This window comes from Mustelus asterias, unplaced genomic scaffold, assembly GCF_964213995.1.
Source record: "Mustelus asterias unplaced genomic scaffold, sMusAst1.hap1.1 HAP1_SCAFFOLD_2308, whole genome shotgun sequence".
NCBI lineage: Eukaryota > Metazoa > Chordata > Chondrichthyes > Carcharhiniformes > Triakidae > Mustelus > Mustelus asterias.
In genome coordinates this window covers 1-19,414 of record NW_027592253.1, presented here as the reverse complement: position 1 = coordinate 19,414, position 19,414 = coordinate 1, and the positions used below count along the sequence as shown (strand labels likewise).

At 48.9% G+C, this 19,414-nt stretch overlaps 1 protein-coding gene across 1 annotated transcript in view; it reads left to right on the top strand.

Moving 5' to 3' along the window:
- tspan11 (tetraspanin 11) overlaps positions 1–17,441 on the top strand; it is a gene marked incomplete at its 3' end in the record, with an annotated part of 33,098 nt that extends 15,657 nt beyond the window's left edge. Inside the window, exons 4-7 of the mRNA XM_078207423.1 lie at positions 4,725–4,799; positions 5,186–5,290; positions 9,371–9,529; positions 17,355–17,441. Coding sequence (XP_078063549.1) covers positions 4,725–4,799; positions 5,186–5,290; positions 9,371–9,529; positions 17,355–17,441 — 426 coding nt within the window. The remainder of the gene's footprint in view (positions 1–4,724; positions 4,800–5,185; positions 5,291–9,370; positions 9,530–17,354) is intronic.
- Positions 17,442–19,414: the final 1,973 nt, after the last annotated feature.

The window sequence follows — 19,414 nt, the reverse complement described above, 5'->3', positions numbered from 1 at the left end:
ACGGTCTGCATTCTACCTGTCACACACAACTAAAAGAACATGTTAACTGTGATTCTGCGCTTGGGCAGCACTTTCTGAACAACACTGAGTGCGCTAATAGCTACACTAATAACTAATTGAAGATAATCGGTCCAGTTCGTAATGTGGCTCATTTATACTTGCTGGAAATGAATGGACATTCATACAAAACATACAAAAGGAAAGTGCTTTAACCTTTTTGAAATACCCGGAGGCTTCAGGAGCTCATAGTTTCCCTTACTTACTCAAAGGCAATGATTCGGCCAATCAGAGTTGATTTGCCAACCAATCAGCACCCGTTTCTCTGAGCATAAATTGTAATAATCATTTGAAATTTGGCATTCTTGCATTTGTCCTGGTGAATTCGAGATCAGCGAGACTAATGTTGGTGGGAAGGCAGTTGCTAGAGTCCATTATCAAGGATTCCATAACTCGGCATTTGGAAGGCAGTGGTTTAATCAGACAAAGTCAGCATGGATTTACAAAAGGGAAATCATGCTTGACAAATCTATTGGAATTCTTTGATGATGTGACTGGTAGAGTTGACCAGGGAGAACCAGCAGATATGGTTTACTTAGATTATCAGAAAGCTTTCGACAAGGTGTCACGTAACAGACTACCATGTAAAGTTAAAGTGCATGAGATTGTGGATAGTGTCTTGAGATGGTTAGAAAGCTGGTTAGCAGATAGGAAGCAAAGAGTTGGAATAAGTGAGTCTTTTTCTGATTGGCAGTCAGTGACTAGTGGGGTTCCTCAAGAATCTGTGCTAGGACCCCAACTGTTTACATTATATATTAATGATTTGGACAAGGGAACTAAATGTATTATCTCCAAATTTGCAGATAATACAAAGTTGGGTGGGAGGGTGAGCTGTGAGGAGGAGGCAGAGATGCTTCAGCGTGATTTGGACAGGCTGAGTGTGTGGGCATCTGCATGGCAGATGCAGTATAATGTGGATAAATGTGAGGTCATCCACTTTGGTAGCAATAATAGGAAGACAGATTATTATTTGACTGAGTGTAAATTGAGAGAGGTGGATACTCAACGAGACCGTGGAGTCCTCGTGCATCAGTCACTGAAACTAAGCGCACAGGTACAGCAGGCAGTAAAGAAGGCAAATTGTATGTTGGCCTTCATAGTGAGAGGATTTGAGTATAGGGATAGGGATGTTTTGCTGCAATTGTATAGGGCTTTGTTGAGGCCACACCTGGAGTATTGTGTGCAGTTTTGGTGTCCTTATCTGAGGAAGGATGTCCTTGCTATGGAGGGAGCGCAGCGAAGGTTTACCCGGCTGATTCCTGGGATGACAGGTCTGTCATATGAGGAGAGACTAAGTCGGTTAGTCTGGAGTTTGGAAGAGTGAGAGGGGATCTCATAGAAACTTCTAAAATTCTAACCGTGTTAGACAGGTAGATTCAGAAAGAATGTTCCCAATGGTGGGGGAGTAAAGAACTAGGGGTCATAGTTTGAGGATAAGGGGTCAACTGAGGTGAGGAGAAATGTCTTCACCCAGAGGGTGGTGAATGTGTGGAATTCACTGCAACAGAAAGTAGTTGAGGCCAAAACGTGTGTGATTTCAAGAAGAAATTAGACATAGCTCTTGGGACTAAAGGGGTCAAGCGATATGGGGGGGGGAGGGGCGAGGGGGATCAGGATATTGGATTCGATGATCAGCCATGATCAAAATGAATGGCAGAGCAGGCTGGAAGGGCTGAATGGCCTCCTCCTGCTTCTAGTTTCTATGTTTCTGTGTAAGATGGAAAGTTTTAGCAATGTCTCTCCTTTCAGCAATATTCTGGTTGTGAATCTACTCTGAGTTCATTGTGGGGTTACCCCTGTCCCTGCGGTAGCTTGGGCCTTCTCACTGTCTCACCGAGAGGTGATTTTACTTGCAAATCATCTGCCAGTTTTCATTTCTTTCTCAGTTTTAAAAAAGACAACTAACCTTTTGCCCACAAAGTTCATGAACTCTCTGAGAGAAGACTGAATTCTTGATCTTTATCTTGTGTTGTTGATGCGGCCACACCTGGAGTATTGTGTATAGTTTTGGTGTCCTTACCTGAGGAAGGATGTTCTTGCTATAGAGGGAGTGCAGCCGTAGACTTGTGTTTCCAGCGATTCTCCTTTAATTCCTAATTTTCTGCCGCTGCAGCTTTTCTTTTTTTCTCAACTGTTCAGAACCCCGAGTTCTGGACTCCCCCACCATCGGGAACATTCTTTCTGAATCTACCCTGTCTAACCCTGTTAGAATTTTATAAGTTTCTATGCGATCCCCTCTCACTCTTCTAAACTCCAGTGAATATAATCCTAACCGACTTAGTCTCTCCTGATATGAGATCTGCCATCCCAGGAATCAGCCTGGTAAACCTTCGCTGCGCTCCCTCTATAGCAAGGACATCCTTCCTCGGATAAGGACACCAAAACTACACACAATACTCCAGGTGTGGCCTCACCAACGCCCTATACAATTGCAGCAAACAATCCCTATCCCTATACTCAAATCCTCTCGCTATGAAGGCCAACATACCATTTGCTTTCTGTTCTGCCTGCTGTATCTGTGCGCTTACTTTCAGCGACTGATGCACGAGGACAACTCTTATCACCGGCTGTTCTTTCTCCCCAAAGTTCTCTCATTTTTATCCAGTCCTCAGAAGGTTAATGAGCGTACTTCCCTCCTCTGACATAATGTCTACTCTGAAATATTAACTTGTTGAGATGCCTGTAGACTTGCGTTTCCAGCGATTCCCCTTTAATTTCTGATTTTCTGCCGCTGTAGTTTTTCTCAGCTGTCGAAATGCATCCGAGCGTATTGCTGTTCGGACTGGAACGACAGACTCGTTCTCTTTGGCCGTGTGAGCTGTCCTGGTTAAGGCTTCGCTCGGTGAGATGTGAGCTTTGTGTAGTCAGGTTCACCGTCCCAAGAGCCTCCCTGTCAGTTAGAGGGAGCAGGAGTCGACATTCTGTGTCGAGGCTGTTCCTGACCCTCCGGCAATCTTGAGACAGATTCTCACGCAGCTGAAGGCCACTCGGTCCCGATAATCAGGTTTACTTTGGCCACTCGGGAGGCCCTGACAACTGGGACTTCAGCAGCCAAGGCCCAGACTCTGGAATTCCTTCCCCAAGTCTCTCCACCTCTCCCTTCAAGTGTTCCTTTAAATGTACCTCTGACCACAGTGACTAATAAATAAAATTAAATTTAAAAATGATTTGGTTTTTTTTTCAAGTTTATTGTCACAAGTAGGCTTACATTAACACTGCAATGAAGTTACTGTGAAAATCCCCTAGTTGCCACACTCTGGCGCCTGTTCACTGAGGGAGAATTTAGCACGGCCAATGCACCTAACCAGCACGTCTTTCAGACTATGGGAGGAAACCAGAGCACCCAGAGGAAACCCACGCAGACACGGGGAGAACGTGCAGACTCCGCACAGGCAGTGACCCAAGCCGGGAATCGAACCCGGGTCCCTGGCTCTGTGAGGCAGCGGTGCTAACCACTGTGCCACCCCAGGTTGTGCAAGATTATGTTCGACAATGCTCCTGTGAAGTATCTTGGGATATTTTACTACAATGAAGGGCGCTACATAAAGGAAGCTGTTGTTGTAAGATTGTTGCCTTTCCTTACTCAGGTGTTTTGAATGGTTTTAGTACAGAGCGGAGGAAATTAGAATTCTCTCCTTTGATTTTTGCACTCAGACGCCTCGTTAATCCTTCTATATCTGGCTCTGGGACTGACACGTTGCTCTGCAGAGAGCTAGCACGGATTGGATGGGCTGAATGGCTTCCTTCTGCGCCATTGTGATTCTGTGACATTCTGCCTTGCTTTCTTTCACGCTAATGCTTCTTCTTGCATGGAATCCTGGAAAGCTCTTCCGCCTCTACCCAGGAATCATTAACCGCTCAGTGAGATATAGTCCAGGCTTGTCCTGAAATGCTGGCCAAAAATGAAGCTTGAACACGTATAAGGCTTTAGGAGGTACAAACATCTCAAAGCGGTGCACACGGTTATCTCCTGTCTGCTGGAGTGACATGAGCAGGGAAACGGTGTGTAATTTTCCGTGTTGCTTTTGTGGCTGTACTTGTCTCTATCTGTGGGCCTGGCCTCCTTGATCCTCGCTGCCACTCGTGTTCACCCTCACGCTCTAGCTTAACACACTTAACAAGAAAATGAAGCTCAGCTCTGCCAAGACAAATGAGTAGTGACACCTGGCGAACCGGTGTCCCAGCTAATTATTGACACCATCTGCTGTCAGCCAAAGAGAAGCCAATTAAAATGAACCAAACCGATTGCTAAATTCCCATTGCCAACACAGTTAACCAGGACAACAAAGAACAGTACAGCACAGGAAACAGGCCCTTCGGCCCTCCAAGCCTGTGCCGCTCCTTGGTCCAACTAGACCAATCGTTTGTATCCCTCCATTCCCAGGCTGCTCATGTGACTATCCAGGATGGTCGCATTTGAAAACTTGATATCAACCACATAATCACCGAATGTTACAGCACTGTCAGGAGGCCATTCAGCCCACTAGTGCCCATGCTGGCTATTTGGTAGGGCTCTCCAATTTTTCCCATTCCCCATCAGGTGATGAAGGAGCGGCGCTCCAAAAGCTCGTGATTCCAAATAAACCAGTTGGACTTTAACCTGGTGTTGTGAGACTTCTTACTGTAAAAGATTAATAAGTTTATGCTTGCTTTGTTTTATTTTTCAGTATTTTTCCTTGCTGCTGCTGATTTTTCTGATTGAGTTGGTGGCCGGAATTCTCGCTTGTGTTTATTATCAGCGGGTGAGTTTAAAATCTTATTTTTTTCAATCGGTGATGAGCAAAGGTGAATGTTTATGTGGGGGGGGGGAATGCGATGGTGTTGGAGATCAGATACGCTGCACTGTGGAGGAAACCGGAGCAAAATAAGGAGAGGGAAGATCTTTTCTGTTACACAGTGTGCGCTGTCTGAAAGGGCGTCGGAGTGTGGCGACGGGGGGGATTTTCACAGTAACTCCGTTGCAGTGTTAATGTGAGCCTACTTGTGACTAATAAATAAACTTTAAACAAATAGCTAGCACAGGCACATTGGGCCGAATGGCCTCCTCCTGGCCTACGCTCTACGTTTGGTCAATAGCAAGCATTGTGCTCATGTCCTTTATGCATTTTTGTATTTTGTCTGTGTGCAGTTGAGTGAAGAATTAAAGCAGACTCTGAATAAAACGATGATGGAGAGTTACGCGGACCCTGGGGAGGAAAGTGTCACCTACTCCATCGACCAACTCCAACAAGATGTACGGAACTAACCGGCGGGGAACTTTCTTGTGGGAAGTGGTCTGTGACGTGTACATATCGCCCATTGACGCGTAACTGATTACTGATCCAATTATTGGTTGATAACAGGGGCATTATCCTGGTTGCGCCGGCCAATATTAATCTCGCAATCAATCTCACAAAAATATCTGCTGTCTGGTCATCATCACGTTGCTGTTTGTGGGATCTTGCTGTGCACACAGGTTGCCGTGTTTCCTACATTACAACTGTGACTGCACTTCAAAACTACCTCATTGGCTGTACAAAGAACAAAGAAAATTACAGCACAGGAACAGGCCCTTCGGCCCTCCAAGCCTGCACCGACCATGCTGCCCCGACTTAACTAAAACCCCCTACCCTTCCGGGGGCCATATCCCTCTATTCCCATCCTATTCATGTTCGGTGGTCATGAAAAGGCGCTATATAAATGCAAGTCTTTCTTTATCATTGGTTTCCGAAAATATCAGAGATAATTTACTTTGAGCAAAGGATCTATTTTTCTGAGCATAATTTTTCTTTTAACCGCCGTACATTTTAAAGTTCTGAGAATGTTGACAACAACAACTGATATTTATGTAGTGCCTTTAACCTTCTCCGATCCAAAATGAATAAGCTCACATTGAACTCCATCTGCTCAAGTTTTCTTCACCGACTTCACCCAGGTCCCTTCAAATCCTATTGGGTGGAATTTAATGAGTGCGACAGGGGTCCTGCTCATTGGTTGAAGAACTGGTGAAACCCCTCAACCTGATTGCTTCTGCCCAGGAGGCCCGAGCCAATGACCAGGCAGTCGGGCACTTACCTGGACAGCCTCCCATGCAATCAAGCCCCGGTGAGGGTGGAAACCCCACCCCTGAGAGACAGCAGCCAATCAAAAATCGCCAGTACCTGCAGCACCACCAAGAATGTTGGCCACTGCCGGTACAACACTCAGACCAACTTCAAGGGTGGCACGGTGGCACAGTGGTTAGCACTGCTGCCTCACAGCGCCAGAGACCCAGGTTCAATTATTGGCTTGGGTCACTGTCTGTGTGGAGTTTGCACGTTCTCCCCGTGTCTGCGTGGGTTTCCTCCGGGTGCTCCAGTTTCCTCCCACATTCCAGAGATGTGCGGGTTAAGTTTATTGGCCAAAATAAATTGCCCCTTAGTGTCAGGGGGATTAGCAGGGTAAATATGTGGGGTTATGGGGATGGGGTGTGGGTGGGATTGTTGTCAGTGCAGGTTCGATGGGCTGAATGGCCTCCTTCTGCACTGTAGGGATTCTATGATTCTGTGATCACTTGTGGATCATAGAGATGGATGTGGGTGGGATGGGGGTTACAGGGAGGAGGTCACCAGCTAGGTGAGGGGATTGGGGGCGAGGGGAAGTCGGAAGCCAGATCTGCAGGGTGGCTTTCAGAGGGCACACCCCCTTTCCCGATGTTGGGTTCCTCGATTAGGCACAGAATTCTGGTGAACAAGGGACCCAGCAGGCTCACTCCCTGTCTGCGGGCGGAATGATGTGGAGATGCCGGCGTTGGACTGGGGTAAACACAGTAAGAAGTCTCACAACACCAGGTTAAAGTCCAACAGGTTTATTTGGTAGCATTGGTACATTGGGGAGACCATGCAGACGCTACGACAATGGATGAATGAACACCGCTCGACAATCACCAGGCAAGAGTGTTCTCTTCCTGTTGGGGAACACTTCAGCGGTCATGGGCATTCGGCCTCTGATCTTCAGGTAAGCATTCTCCAAGGCGGCCTTCACGACACACAACAGCGCAGAGTCGCTGAGCAGAGACTGATAGCCAAGTTCCGCACACATGAGGATGGCCTCAACCAGGATCTTGGGTTCAAGTCACACTATCTGTAACCCCTACGACTTGCCTGGGCTTGCAAAATCTCACTAATTGTCCTGTCTGGAGACAATACACATCTCTTTAACCTGTGCTTAACGCTCTCTCCACTCACATTGTCTGTTCCTTTGAGACTTGATTACCTGTAAAGACTTGCATTCCAATCATTATTTTGTAAATTGAGTTTGTGTCTTTATATGCCCTGTTTGTGAACAGAACTCCCACTCACCTGATGAAGGAGCAGCGAGCGCTCCGAAAGCTAGTGGCGTTTGCTACCAAATAAACCTATTGGACTTTAACCTGGTGTTAAACCTGGACTTCTTACTGCGGGCGGAATACCAGGGGTGACCAGATTGAAGGGTCTTCATTGACCTCCCAGTGAGGAGGCTGCCCTTCACTGTGCCTGCACCAAGCTGAGCCATTCTGCACTCTCCAATCACTCCCCATCTCTAAACTCACCTCTGGGGGCGGGGGGTTGGTGGGTGGGGTTGTGGGGGTTTGCGAGGGGTTTAGGGGGATTGCAAGGGGGTTTGGGGGAGTTGTGAGGGGGTTTGGGGGGGTTGTGAGGGGGTTTGGGGGGGTTGCTAGGGGGTTGCGAGGGGTGATTTGAAAACTAAATAAAGATACATTTTAATGAGAGATGTGTTGCTGTCTGATATCGTATCCAATAATCACCGGGGAGTGGGTCCCAGGCTGTGCAAAGCTGCTTCACTCTCTCTATCTGAGAAGGGTAGAGAGGAGTTAGTGGATGGAAAACTGAAATTTTGTTCGCTTGAAGCTAACATGCACACTTGTACCAGCAGAGAGAGTCTGTAACAAGAGAACTGAAAGGAAACCATTGTTGGCTTGTTCAGATTTAAACTCTGTGTGTCTCTGGCTGTCTCTGTCCCAGGAATTTCACAGAGGTTGGGTAATATAAGGAAGAATCTAGAAAATCCTGAGGTAAAAAAGCAGAGTTCTTATACATTGCTGTCCCATCACTCACTTGTACAACAGTTTCTTCTGAGTGTAAACCTGTCCTTTATCTAACTCTGTCTGCAGTGTGTTTTGAAAATGTTGTTATCAAGTGTGTGTGTGCATTTGCAAATTTGATATGGGATTTGATATAACACAGCTGTGTTATATAACAGAACCGTGGGCGGCACGGTAGCACAGTGGTTAGCACTGCTGCTTCACAGCTCCAGGGACCTGGGTTGGGTCACTGTCTGTGTGCAGTTTGCACATTCTTCCTGTGTCTGCATGGGTTTCCTCCCACAGTCCAAAGATGTGCGGGTTAGGTTAATTGGCCGTGCTAATTTGCCCCTTAGTGTCCTGGGGTGCGTAGGTTAGCGGGATTAGCGGGTAATATGTAGGGTTATGAGGATAGGGCCTGGGTGGGATTGTGGTCGGTGCAGACTCAATGGGCCGAATGGCCTCTTTCTGCACTGTAGGGTTTCTATAAAAAAAACAGCTGTGGGATTTGGTGCATTGGTTTCACACTGGCCTCTCTGAGTTGCAGGCATGTAGCTCTCTCCTTCACTCTGTCTATGCCCTAACAGGGATTGGCAACACGTTCCATGTGTTGGTCTGTGGTTATGCTTGGCAAAGTACAGTAATGGTTTGGCATTCCCTTCTATTCTCCCACTCTCACCACCTGCCATCATTGACCTCCCAGTATATCTGGCTTACTGGTTAACACTCAACCCATTTGGCCACATTGTGAACACGCTTTCCTTGGCCATCAAGTCCTGGAGTGGGATTCGAACCTGGAGCTTCTGGCTCAGAGGCTGGGACCTGTCTGTGCGGAGTCTGTACGTTCTCTGCATGGGTTTCCTCCGGGTGCTCCGGTTTCCTCCCACACTCCAAAGATGTGCGGGTTAGGTGGATTGACCATGCTAAATTGCCCCTTAGTGTCCAAAGATATGTAGGTTAGATGAATTAACCATAGTAAATGTGTGGGGTTACTGAGATCGGGCAAGGATGAGGACCTGGGTTAGATTCCCTGTCAGAGATTCGGTGCAGACTCGATGGGCCGAATGGCCTCTTCTGCACTGTCGGGATTCTATGATTCTTTCTGCCATGCAGCTATACATTGTTCCAAAGCCCAGGAACACTGAGGGAGGGATCAATGCAGAAAAGCATCATGTCTCTTCCCCCGTTATGATCGGTAAAGGATATTCACATTTGTTCACCTCATCTTGTCAGAGGGCGTTGCCGACCGGTCTGTTGCTTTCTCTGTTGCAGTTCAAGTGCTGTGGCAGCAACAACTCAGCTGACTGGCAGTACAGCGCTTACATCCTCTCACCTGCGTCAGGTAACAGACTCGTACCTGACAGCTGCTGTAAGACAGTGACTGCGGCCTGTGGCCAGAGGGACCATCCTTCAAATATCTACAAGGTGGAGGTAAGCAAAGTATGGCAGCCTGCAACTTCTCTGTTGCTAAATGAAATCGCAGTGGTGATGTTATGGAGACGACTGTTGTAACTGCATTCTTAAAATTATCCCTGACACCCCTCCTCTCCAGGGGAGTGAGATTGTCCTCAGTCAACTGTGGAGCAGGTTCCAAGTTTACACATAACAGTTCAGTACTGTAATATTCACCGTGACGCTTCAACATCTAGAACATAGAATAGTACAGCACAGAACAGGCCCTTCGGCCCACGATGTTGTGCCGAGCTTTATCTGAAACCAAGATCAAGCTATCCCACTCCCTATCATCCTGGTGTGCTCCATGTGCCTATCCAATAACCGCTTAAATGTTCCTAAAGTGTCTGACTCCACTATCACTGCAGGCAGTCCATTCCACACTCCAACCACTCTCTGCGTAAAGAACCTACCTCGGACATCCTTCCTGTATCTCCCACCACGAACCCTATAGTTATGCCCCCTTGTAATAGCTCCATCCACCCGAGGAAATAGTCTTTGAACGTTCACTCTATCTATCCCCTTCATCATTTTATAAACCTCTATTAAGTCTCCCCTCAACCTCCTCCGCTCCAGAGAGAACAGCCCTAGCTCCCTCAACCTTTCCTCATAAGACCTACCCTCCAAACCAGGCAGCATCCTGGTAAATCTCCTCTGCACTCTTTCCAGCGCTTCCACATCCTTCTTATAGTGAGGTGACCAGAACTGCACACAATATTCCAAATGTGGTCTCACCAAGGTCCTGTACAGTTGCAGCATAACCCCACGGCTCTTAAATTCCAACCCCCTGTTAATAAAAGCTAAATCTCTTATATATCCTCACCCCTCCCTATCTGTGTCATCTCCTCCAACTCCGCAACCCTCTGATTTCCCTGCGTTCCTCTAATTTCAGCCTCTTGTTCATCTCCAACCATAATCACTCCATCACAGCCGGGCTCTGCCTTCAGTTGCTTTAGGCCGTAAGCTCTGGAATTGCCCCTCCACAAACATCTCCACTTTCCCTGTTTTATTCATTCGTGGGACATGGCCATCACTGGCTGGTCAGCATTTATTTCCCATCCCTAATTGCCTGCTGCCTCATCATGCCAGGGACCCGGGTTCAATTCCAACTTTGGGTGACTGTGTGGAGTTTGCACGTTCTTTGTGTGTCTGTTTTGTTTTATTCATTCGTGGGACATGGGCGTAGCTGGTTGGCCAGCCTTTATTGCCCATCCCAAGTTGTCCTTGGGGGGCAGTTGAGAGTCAACCACATTGCTGTGGCTCTGGAGTCACATGTAGGCCAGACCGGGTAAGGACGGCAGATTTCCTTCCCTAAAGGACATTAGTGAATCAGGTGGGTTTTTCCAACAATTGACAATGGTTTCATGGTCATCAGTAGATTCTTAATTCCAGATATTTTTTATTGAATTCAAATTTCATCATCTGCCGTGGTGGGATTCGAACCCGGGTCCCGAGGACATTAGCTGAGTTTCTGAATTAATAGTCTAGTAATACCACTAGGCCATCGCCTCCCCACCTTCCATCTCTCCCTTACCTTTCACCTTTAAGACACTCCTTCAAACTTCCCTCTTTGACCATATCTTACCTCATGTTATCAATGAGGTGTTGGAACTCTCCTCCTCAAAAGATGGTAGAAGCAGAGTCTATGAATATTTTAAATCAGGACTCGATGGGCTGAATGGCCTAATTCTGCTCCTATGTCTTATGAGCTTAACTGGAGTTCAGACAAATGAGAGGTGAGCTGACTGAAACATATAAGATTTGGAGAGAGTTTGACTGGGTCGAGAGGTTAATTTTCCTGGCAGGAATGTTTAAAACTAGAAGACACTGGGTGGGATTTTCCAGCACATCCCGCCAGTGGGATCTTCCAGTCCCGCTGAAGGCAACCCCACTCCCGCAGCAGGTTCCCCGTCCTGGGACACGCGAGCCACGCAAAACCCCATAGACCTTGGCGGGACTGGAAGATCCACCACGGGAATCGTAGTGGGTGAGGGGCGGGCCATGTAAAGGTCCGTTGATCTCGGGCAGGATTTTCCGGTCCTGGGATGGATGCGGCCGGGAAATCCCGCGCGGTGTCTCAGGTTACGGGATTGGTCAGTTAGGTCGGAGATGTGGAGATATTTCTTCACTCAGAAAGTTGTGAATCTTTGGAATTTTCCACAGGGGGGGTCACCGAGTGTGTTCAAGGCAGAGAAGATTAGATTTTTGGATACTTAGTGAACCAGGGGAAGTGAGGATTGATGGGGGATTGGGGGGGGTTGGGGGTGTTGGTGGGGGTGGGGGGTGGGGCGGGGGCGGTCAGCCGTTTCCTTACTCAATGTCTCAGTGACAGGTTTGCTAATCCCGTTCTTACCTCTCCTGCTATAAAGGCTGCCCTGTCTCTGAAGGATGGAAAAGTGATGGCAGAGAATGATAAATCCCACATCCTGCAAATCAGACTGATTATCTCACAAATCCCATTCCAGCAAACATCCCCCTGGAATCTGTGGGGAAATGAATCTTTCCTGTCCGATCTCTGCCTCTGGATTTGTTCCCTCGCTCCCCAAGCTAAAGAGATCCATCTGGAGATGAAAGCGTTGGAGATTGTTGGGATGTTTGAGTGCCGGGAGGAATGTGAGGATTCCAGCGCACAGACTATCAGTTTGATGTCTGTGGGCACTGCCTTGCAATCCCTCGATAATTCTGTTAAATCCACCGGACTCAAACCACATTCCACAGGGAGCTTGAGCTGGCACCAGCTGTCAGATGTTATTCCTGCTTTTGGAAAGGGGCCTCTACTTACCATCAAGCTGCATTCTTTCACTCTCTCTCACTCACTCACTCTCTCTCTCTCACTCTCTCTCACTCCCCCCCTCTCTCTCACACTCTCTCTCTCTCTCGCCCCCCCCCCGCTCCCTCTTCGCTCTCTCCCTCTCCCCTTCTCTATCTCTCTGTTTCCCTCTCTCTCTCTGTCTTTCTGTCTCTCTCTCTCTTGCTTACTCTCTCCCCTTCTCTCTCTCTCTCGTCCCCCCCCCTCCCTCTCTCTCTCTCTGTCTCTGTCTCTCTCTCTCTTGCTCTCTCCCTCTCGCTCACTCTCTCTGGGCGGGATTTTATGGCCTCGCTCATCCCAAAACCGTAACATCTCACCTGAGGCCCACGGACCTTTCCGTGTTCTGCCCCTCACCTGCTCCCATGGCGGGTGGGCCGGTAAAATTCCAGCCTCCCTTTCCCTTCCTCTCTCTCTCTCTGTCTCTCTCTCTCTTTCTGTGTCTTTCTCTCTCCTCTCTCTCCCTCTCTCAATCTCTACCCCTCTCCCACTCCCCCTTCTCCCCCTCCCCCTCTCCCCCCTCCATCTCTCCCCCTCTCCCCCCTCCCTCTCTCCCCCTCTCCCCCCTCCCTCTCTCCCCCTCCCCCCCTCCGCTCTCCTCCTTCCTCTCTCCCCCTCCCTCTCTCCCCCTCCCTCTCCTCCTCCCACTCTCCCCATCCCTCTCTTCCCCTCCCTCCCTCCCTCCCTCCCCCTCCCTCCCTCCCTCCCTCCCTCTCTCCCCCTCCCTCCCTCCCTCTCTCCCCCTCCCTCCCTCCCTCTCTCCCCCTCCCTCCCTCCCTCTCTCCCCCTCCCTCCCTCCCTCTCTCTCTCCCCCTCCCTCCCTCTCTCCCCCTCCCTCCCTCCCTCTCTCCCCCTCCCTCCCTCCCTCTCTCCCCCTCCCTCCCTCCCTCCCTCCCTCCCCCCCCCCCTCCCTCCCTCCCTCCCTCCCTCTCTCCTTTGCTCTCTCCCTCGCTCCCTGGCTCACAAGTTGTTAACAGTTGAAGATGTGTTGACGGGTTGTGGGCTCCGACAGCCGGTGACGGTCCAGCAGACACTCAGATTATTCACCAACAGCTCTTTTTACCCAAACGTAATCAGTAACTGAGTATCTCACCTCCCTGGCTGAGTTTTACCTTTCAGTGTCAGTATGAACTCTGGCAAGTTTGGCATTTCCATTACGCACTCTCTTATCTTCTCAAGGAATTTGGTTATGTTTGTCAGACGCAATTTGTTTTTTATAAATCCCAGCTGACTGTCCTCAAGAAAGCCGTGTCTGTTTCGGTCAGAGTTAATTCGCTATTGTTCAGAAGCTGTCCCACTGCCTGATGTTCAATTAATTTGATCTCTCGTTACCTGCTTTATTCTTTATTCCTCCCTTTTTTAACTGTTGCCCTCAAACTCGGACCAACTGACACTGTGGACATCGACACTCAAACTCTTGAATTATTGTACAACAAATCTCCTTTATTGTGCTCCATCAAGTTACCACCAAAGTATCAAACTCTGCGACACAAACTTTAGTGACCAGCCATCAAACTTCATTCCGCAAATAGTAACTAAACTTTGTCTTTACTTTGTTACATACAAAGTAACTAATCTCTGACCTATTTCGCTGCACAGTAAGGAGTCTAACAACATCAGGTTAAAGTCCAACAGGTTAATTTGGTAGCAAACGCCACTAGCTTTCGGAGCGCTGCTCCTTCATCAGGTGGAGTGGGAGTTCTGTTCACAAACAGGGCATACAGAGACACAAACTCAATTTACAGAATAATGATTGGAATGCGAGTCTTTACAACTAATCAAGTCTTAAAGGTACAGACAATGTGAGTGGAGAGAGCATTAAGCACAAGTTAAAGAGATGTGTATTGTTTCCAGACAGGACAGCCAGTGAGATTTTGCAAGTCCAGGCAAGTCATGGGGGTTACAGATAGTGTGACATGAACCCAAGATCCCGGTTGAGGCTGTCCTCATGTGTGTGGAACTTGGACTTGCAAAATCTCACTAACTGTCCTGTCTGGAGACAATACACATCTCTTTAACCTGTGCTTAATGCTCCCTCCACTCACATTGTCTGTACCTTTAAGACTTGATTAGCTGTAAAGACTCGCATTCCAATCATTATTCTGTAAATTGAGTTTGTGTCTCTGTATGCCCTGTTTGTGATCACATCTCCCACTCCACCTGACGAAGGAGCAACGTTCCGAAAGCTAGTGGCTTTTGCTACCAAATAAACCTGTTAGACTTTAACCTGGTGTTGTCAGACTTCTTACTGTGTTTACCCCAGTCCAACGCCGGCATCTCCACATCACGACTATTTCGTTACACACGAAGTATTCAAAAGATAAGAAAAGCTTCACAAAATATCCAATCTCATGAGTTAGACTTAGAGATACTACCCGTGGCGAGGCAAACTAATCAGACACCCTCCTGATGAGCTTTGTTCCGATGTCTCCGAACCCCAGACTCGGGGTCTTGCTGCTTCTTCTGCAGTGGTTGATCCCAGGTTACTGCTGTCGATGTCTCCAAATCTCTCCTCCTATACAGATGTTGCTGCCACTGATCATGTTTCCAGTCACGCACTCGCAGGACAGGCACTGATCAATCACTGTCTTTCTGGTCACGAGTGCTGAGGAGTCGTGCCTCTGTCAGGGGGTTGTAATTCTCTCAGGAACACAGGGGTCTGCGTTCAACCACTGTCTGTTCAGGCGCAGCAGCAGCCATTGTCCAGTCAATGCCTGTGCTTGTTCTATGGCTACACATCCTGTTCCTTGCTGCTCCCACAGTCCTTAGCCTGATACAGGGTTAGCTCTTTTAACCATCAGTCTGTGCTGGTGTCTTCACTTTGCCGGTGTCTTTATGAATACCCATCCGGCTACATATCAGTGGCGTTACATTGATAATCCTCCTGTCCTTTGGTCCAACTTCTATGTTCCAGGATTGTAGTCAGAGTATCTCCTGGTCCTCCCTGGTTTCCAGGACACAGCCTGGTCCTTTCCCGTTCTGAGTCACACCTCTAAATTGTATTTTCATTGTATTTAACTCGATGCAGGCAGGGGACACCAATTGGCATTTCACATGAGCACATGTAAAGAGAAACTTACTGAAACTGTGGCCGGGGCATTGGCGGGCAGCGATGGGGGTCTCACTCGCTGGTCAGGGAACCAACAGGGCACCCCTGTCAGTTTCGCGGGGGAGTCTAGCAGAATCAAACGCTCTTCCAACACTTAATTGGCCCCCGTCAGACCTACCCTGCTGCTGGAGGCGCTGGATCCACCCCAGGCTCAGGATCACTGAGAGACCCCAGGCTGTGTGTGAGTGAAGGTGGGCTTGGGGGGGTGGGGGGGGGGGGGGGCATCTGGAAGGAAAAACAACGGTTTGGACCCGTATTCTTTCACTGTTTGTTCCTTCTTCGTGTGAGGCAGGGGGTTTCACAGGGGAGTGAGGCAGGGGTTTCACAGGGGAGTGGGGAGGGGGTTTCCCAGGGGAGGAGGGGGTTTCCCAGGGGAGTGGGGAAGGGGTTCCCTGGGGGAGTGAGGTGGGAGTTTCAGAAGGGAGTGAGGACGGGGGTTTCACAGGGGAGTGAGGAGGGGGTTTCCCAGGGGACTGAGGAGGGGGTTTCCCAGGGGAGTGAGGAGGGGGATTCCCAGGGGAGTAAGAAGGGGGTTTCCCAGGGGAGTGAGGAGGGGTTTCTCAGGGGAGTGAGAAGGGGGTTTCCCAGGGAAGTGGGGAGGGTGTTTCCCAGGGGAGTGAGAGGGTTTCCCAGGGGAGTGAGAGGGTTTCCCAGGGGAGTGAGGAGGGGGTTTCCCAGGGGAGTGAGAGGGTTTCCCAGGGGAGTCAGGAGGGGGGTTTCCCAGGGAAGTGAGAGGGTTTCCCAGGGGAGTGAGAGGGTTTCCCAGGGGAGTGAGGAGGGGGTTTCCCAGGGGAGTGAGAGGGTTTCCCAGGGGAGTCAGGAGGGGGGTTTCCCAGGGAAGTGGGGAGGGGGTTTCCCAGGGGAGTGAGGAGGGGAGTTGGTGGCAATGGAATTGCCAACTTGCCAACTGTGGTTAAATGTATTTCTGGAGGTTTCATCACGTGACTTTCCCCTCCACACTCCAGCTGTGAACACGTCCATCCCTGTGACGTACGGCCTGCCCCAACTGGAAAGCAAAAAGACCCATTAGGCAATCTGATGTCAGCCAAACAGTGCCCCCCCCCCTCCCCACCTCCCACCACCCCCCCTGCCCCCGCCCCCGCCCCCACCTCCCCCGCCATGGGGGAGAAGGAAAGGAGAGGGTGCAGAATGTAGTGTTACAGTCGTAGCTAGGGTGTCGAAAAAGATCAACTTAATGCAAGGTAGGTCCATTCAAAAGTCTGACGGCAGCAGGGAAGAAGCTGTTCTTGAGTCGGTTGGTACGTGACCTCAGACTTTTGTATCTTTTTCCAGACGGAAGAAGGTGGAAGAGGGAATGTCCGGGGTGCGTGGGGTCTTTAATTATACTGGCTGCTTTGCCGAGGCAGCGGGAAGTGTAGACAGAGTCAATGGATGGGAGGCTGGTTTGCGTGATGGATTGGGGCTGCATTCACAACTCTTTGTAGTTCCTTGCGACCTTGGGCAGAGCAGGAGCCATGGTGTAATCGGAGTCAATGGATAAGCGGCTGTCTTCCTTTATGTATCTCATGGTTTTATCTGGAGATTTTGACCTTCTCATTTACCCCCATCAGCTGTCTGTCTCTTGTTCATTTTAAGTCTAACACATCTCAATCTACTCCATTCAGTTAACTGTAACGCAGCCTACCTTGTGACTCAAATTGCTGATTGGTGTTCTGCTGATTTAGTCGGCTTGCACATTCCCCGGAGAGGCGTCCGCAGATTTCCAGGTGTATCCGATCCATTCCTTTTCTCCCCGACGGGCTTTTTGACTTTTGTTTTTAATCCTTCCACCCAGTAAGTATCTGGAGTGAGACCGGACCTGGTTTCCGTCAGTAAGGGCTTTTCGCACTGAAGCCACGCGTGTTTTAGGTTGAATGTGTTGCTTGCAGGGTGGATGCGTCACCGTATTGGAACAGGCCCTGGAAGACCACACCTTGATTATTGGAGCCGTTGGCATTGGTGCGGCCTGCCTTCAGGTGAGTCACTTTGCCAGATGTGGAGCACCACCTGGAATCCGAGTGAACAAACCTTCTGCAGATGTGTGCAATCTGATCTGATCTGAACCTCACGATGAATTAGTAATACCGGGTCAGGCCGGGGGGTTGAGGGGGGGGGGGGGCGGTGGTCTGCTTGATGCCCCATTCAGGTACACGCAACAGAAGCCTCCTTCTCAGACAACACAGCTACACACACGACTGCTCGAGCACTGACCATGTCTGTTACTGTTTTGCAACGTGACTGTGTCTGCCACTATTTTTGTTTCTTCCCCCTCTGTCTCTGGGGCATTGATAGGTGGTCCGAGGTGGGGGGTGGTGGGGGGAGGGTGTTGGCATCATAATTCCACTGCATTTGGGCGCTGGTCCCAGCACCTGGATATCTTGTTGGGTGCTGAATGAACCAATCTGCTGGAACATGAGTCAAGAAGTGACCCTCCAGCCTGATTGTCTCTGCAATGGGTCTAATAAGAACACAAGGAATAGCAGGTATAGGCCGTTCAGCCCTTCAAATCTGTCCTGTCAATCATTGAGATCATGGCTGATCTACTTCAACATCATTTTCCCGCACTATCCCCGAATCCCTTCACGTTTCTAATATACAGAAATCTCAGTCTTGAACTCACTCAACAACTGAGTTACTACTCTGAAACCCAGGGAGAAAGAAAAAACAAATGGACAAAAATGAATTAACTCAGATTAAAACAAACACATTCCGAGCTAAACTCAATCATCAGCCTGCATTCTCAGCATGTGAGCTGCCCGGTGCAGACAAATCGGCACCGTGTAAAACGGAGATGAATTTTAAACATACCCCTCACAAGAAACATGATATAAATACATTCCTTAACGACAGAGTATCATCACACCCACAAGACATTTTGTTGACTGGTGCCCACGCGCAGGATTGCCACACTCCACTGATTTCCATCTGCGTAGTTTTTTCTTTTCGGTCTGACTGAAGTGATTTGCACGTAAAGCGAGGGTGAGTGAAGTGAGGTGGGTGCTGATTGCTCACAACACTGACTGTGAGAGCCGTGCGCTCCCTCTGTGTCCAAAGTGTCAATATTTCTTTTGTTTTTACCATTTGAAGTTGATGAGAGTTCTATTAATATATAAATGATGAAGCATTTTCTATAACTCATAATGAAATATTTAGCGTGTATTAAATGTATTTAATCTTATTCATGAACAAGCCTGATTTTAATCTTGTGGCCCACTGAGATGAAGGAGCGCCACTCTTTTTTAAATTCATTTGTGGGACATGGGCGTCGCTGGCTGGCCAGCATTTATTGCCCATCCCTTGTTGCCCAAGGGAGCTGAGAGTCAACCACATTGCTGTGGCTCTGGAGTCACATGTAGGCCAGACCAGGTAAGGACGGCAGATTTCCTTCCCTAAAGGACATTAGTGAACCAGATGGGTTTTTCCAACAATCGACAATGGTTTCATGGTCATCAGTAGATTCTTAATTCCAGATATTTTTTATTGAATTCAAATTCCACCATCTGCCCTGGTGGGATTCGAACCCGGGTCCCCACAACATTAGCTGAGTTTCTGGATTAATAGCTTAGCGATAATATCACCAGGCCATCACCTCCCCTCATGCGGCCCGCTCACAGATTCACAGAATACTACAGTGCAGAAGAGGCCCTTTGGCCCATCGAGTCTGCACTGATGCATGAAAGGCCCTGGCCTGCCCACCTAATCCTACTTGCCAGCACTTGGCCCTTAGCCCTGAATGTTATGATGTGCCAAGTACTCATCCAGGTACTTTTTAAAGGATGTGAGGCATCCCGCCTCCACCACCCTCCCAGGCAGCGCATTCCAGACCATCACCACCCTCTGGGTAAAAAAATTTTCCTCAAATCCCCCCAAACCTCCCACCCCTCACTTTCAACTTGTGTCCCCTCGGAACTGACCCTTCAACTAAGAGGAACAGCTACTCCCTATCCAC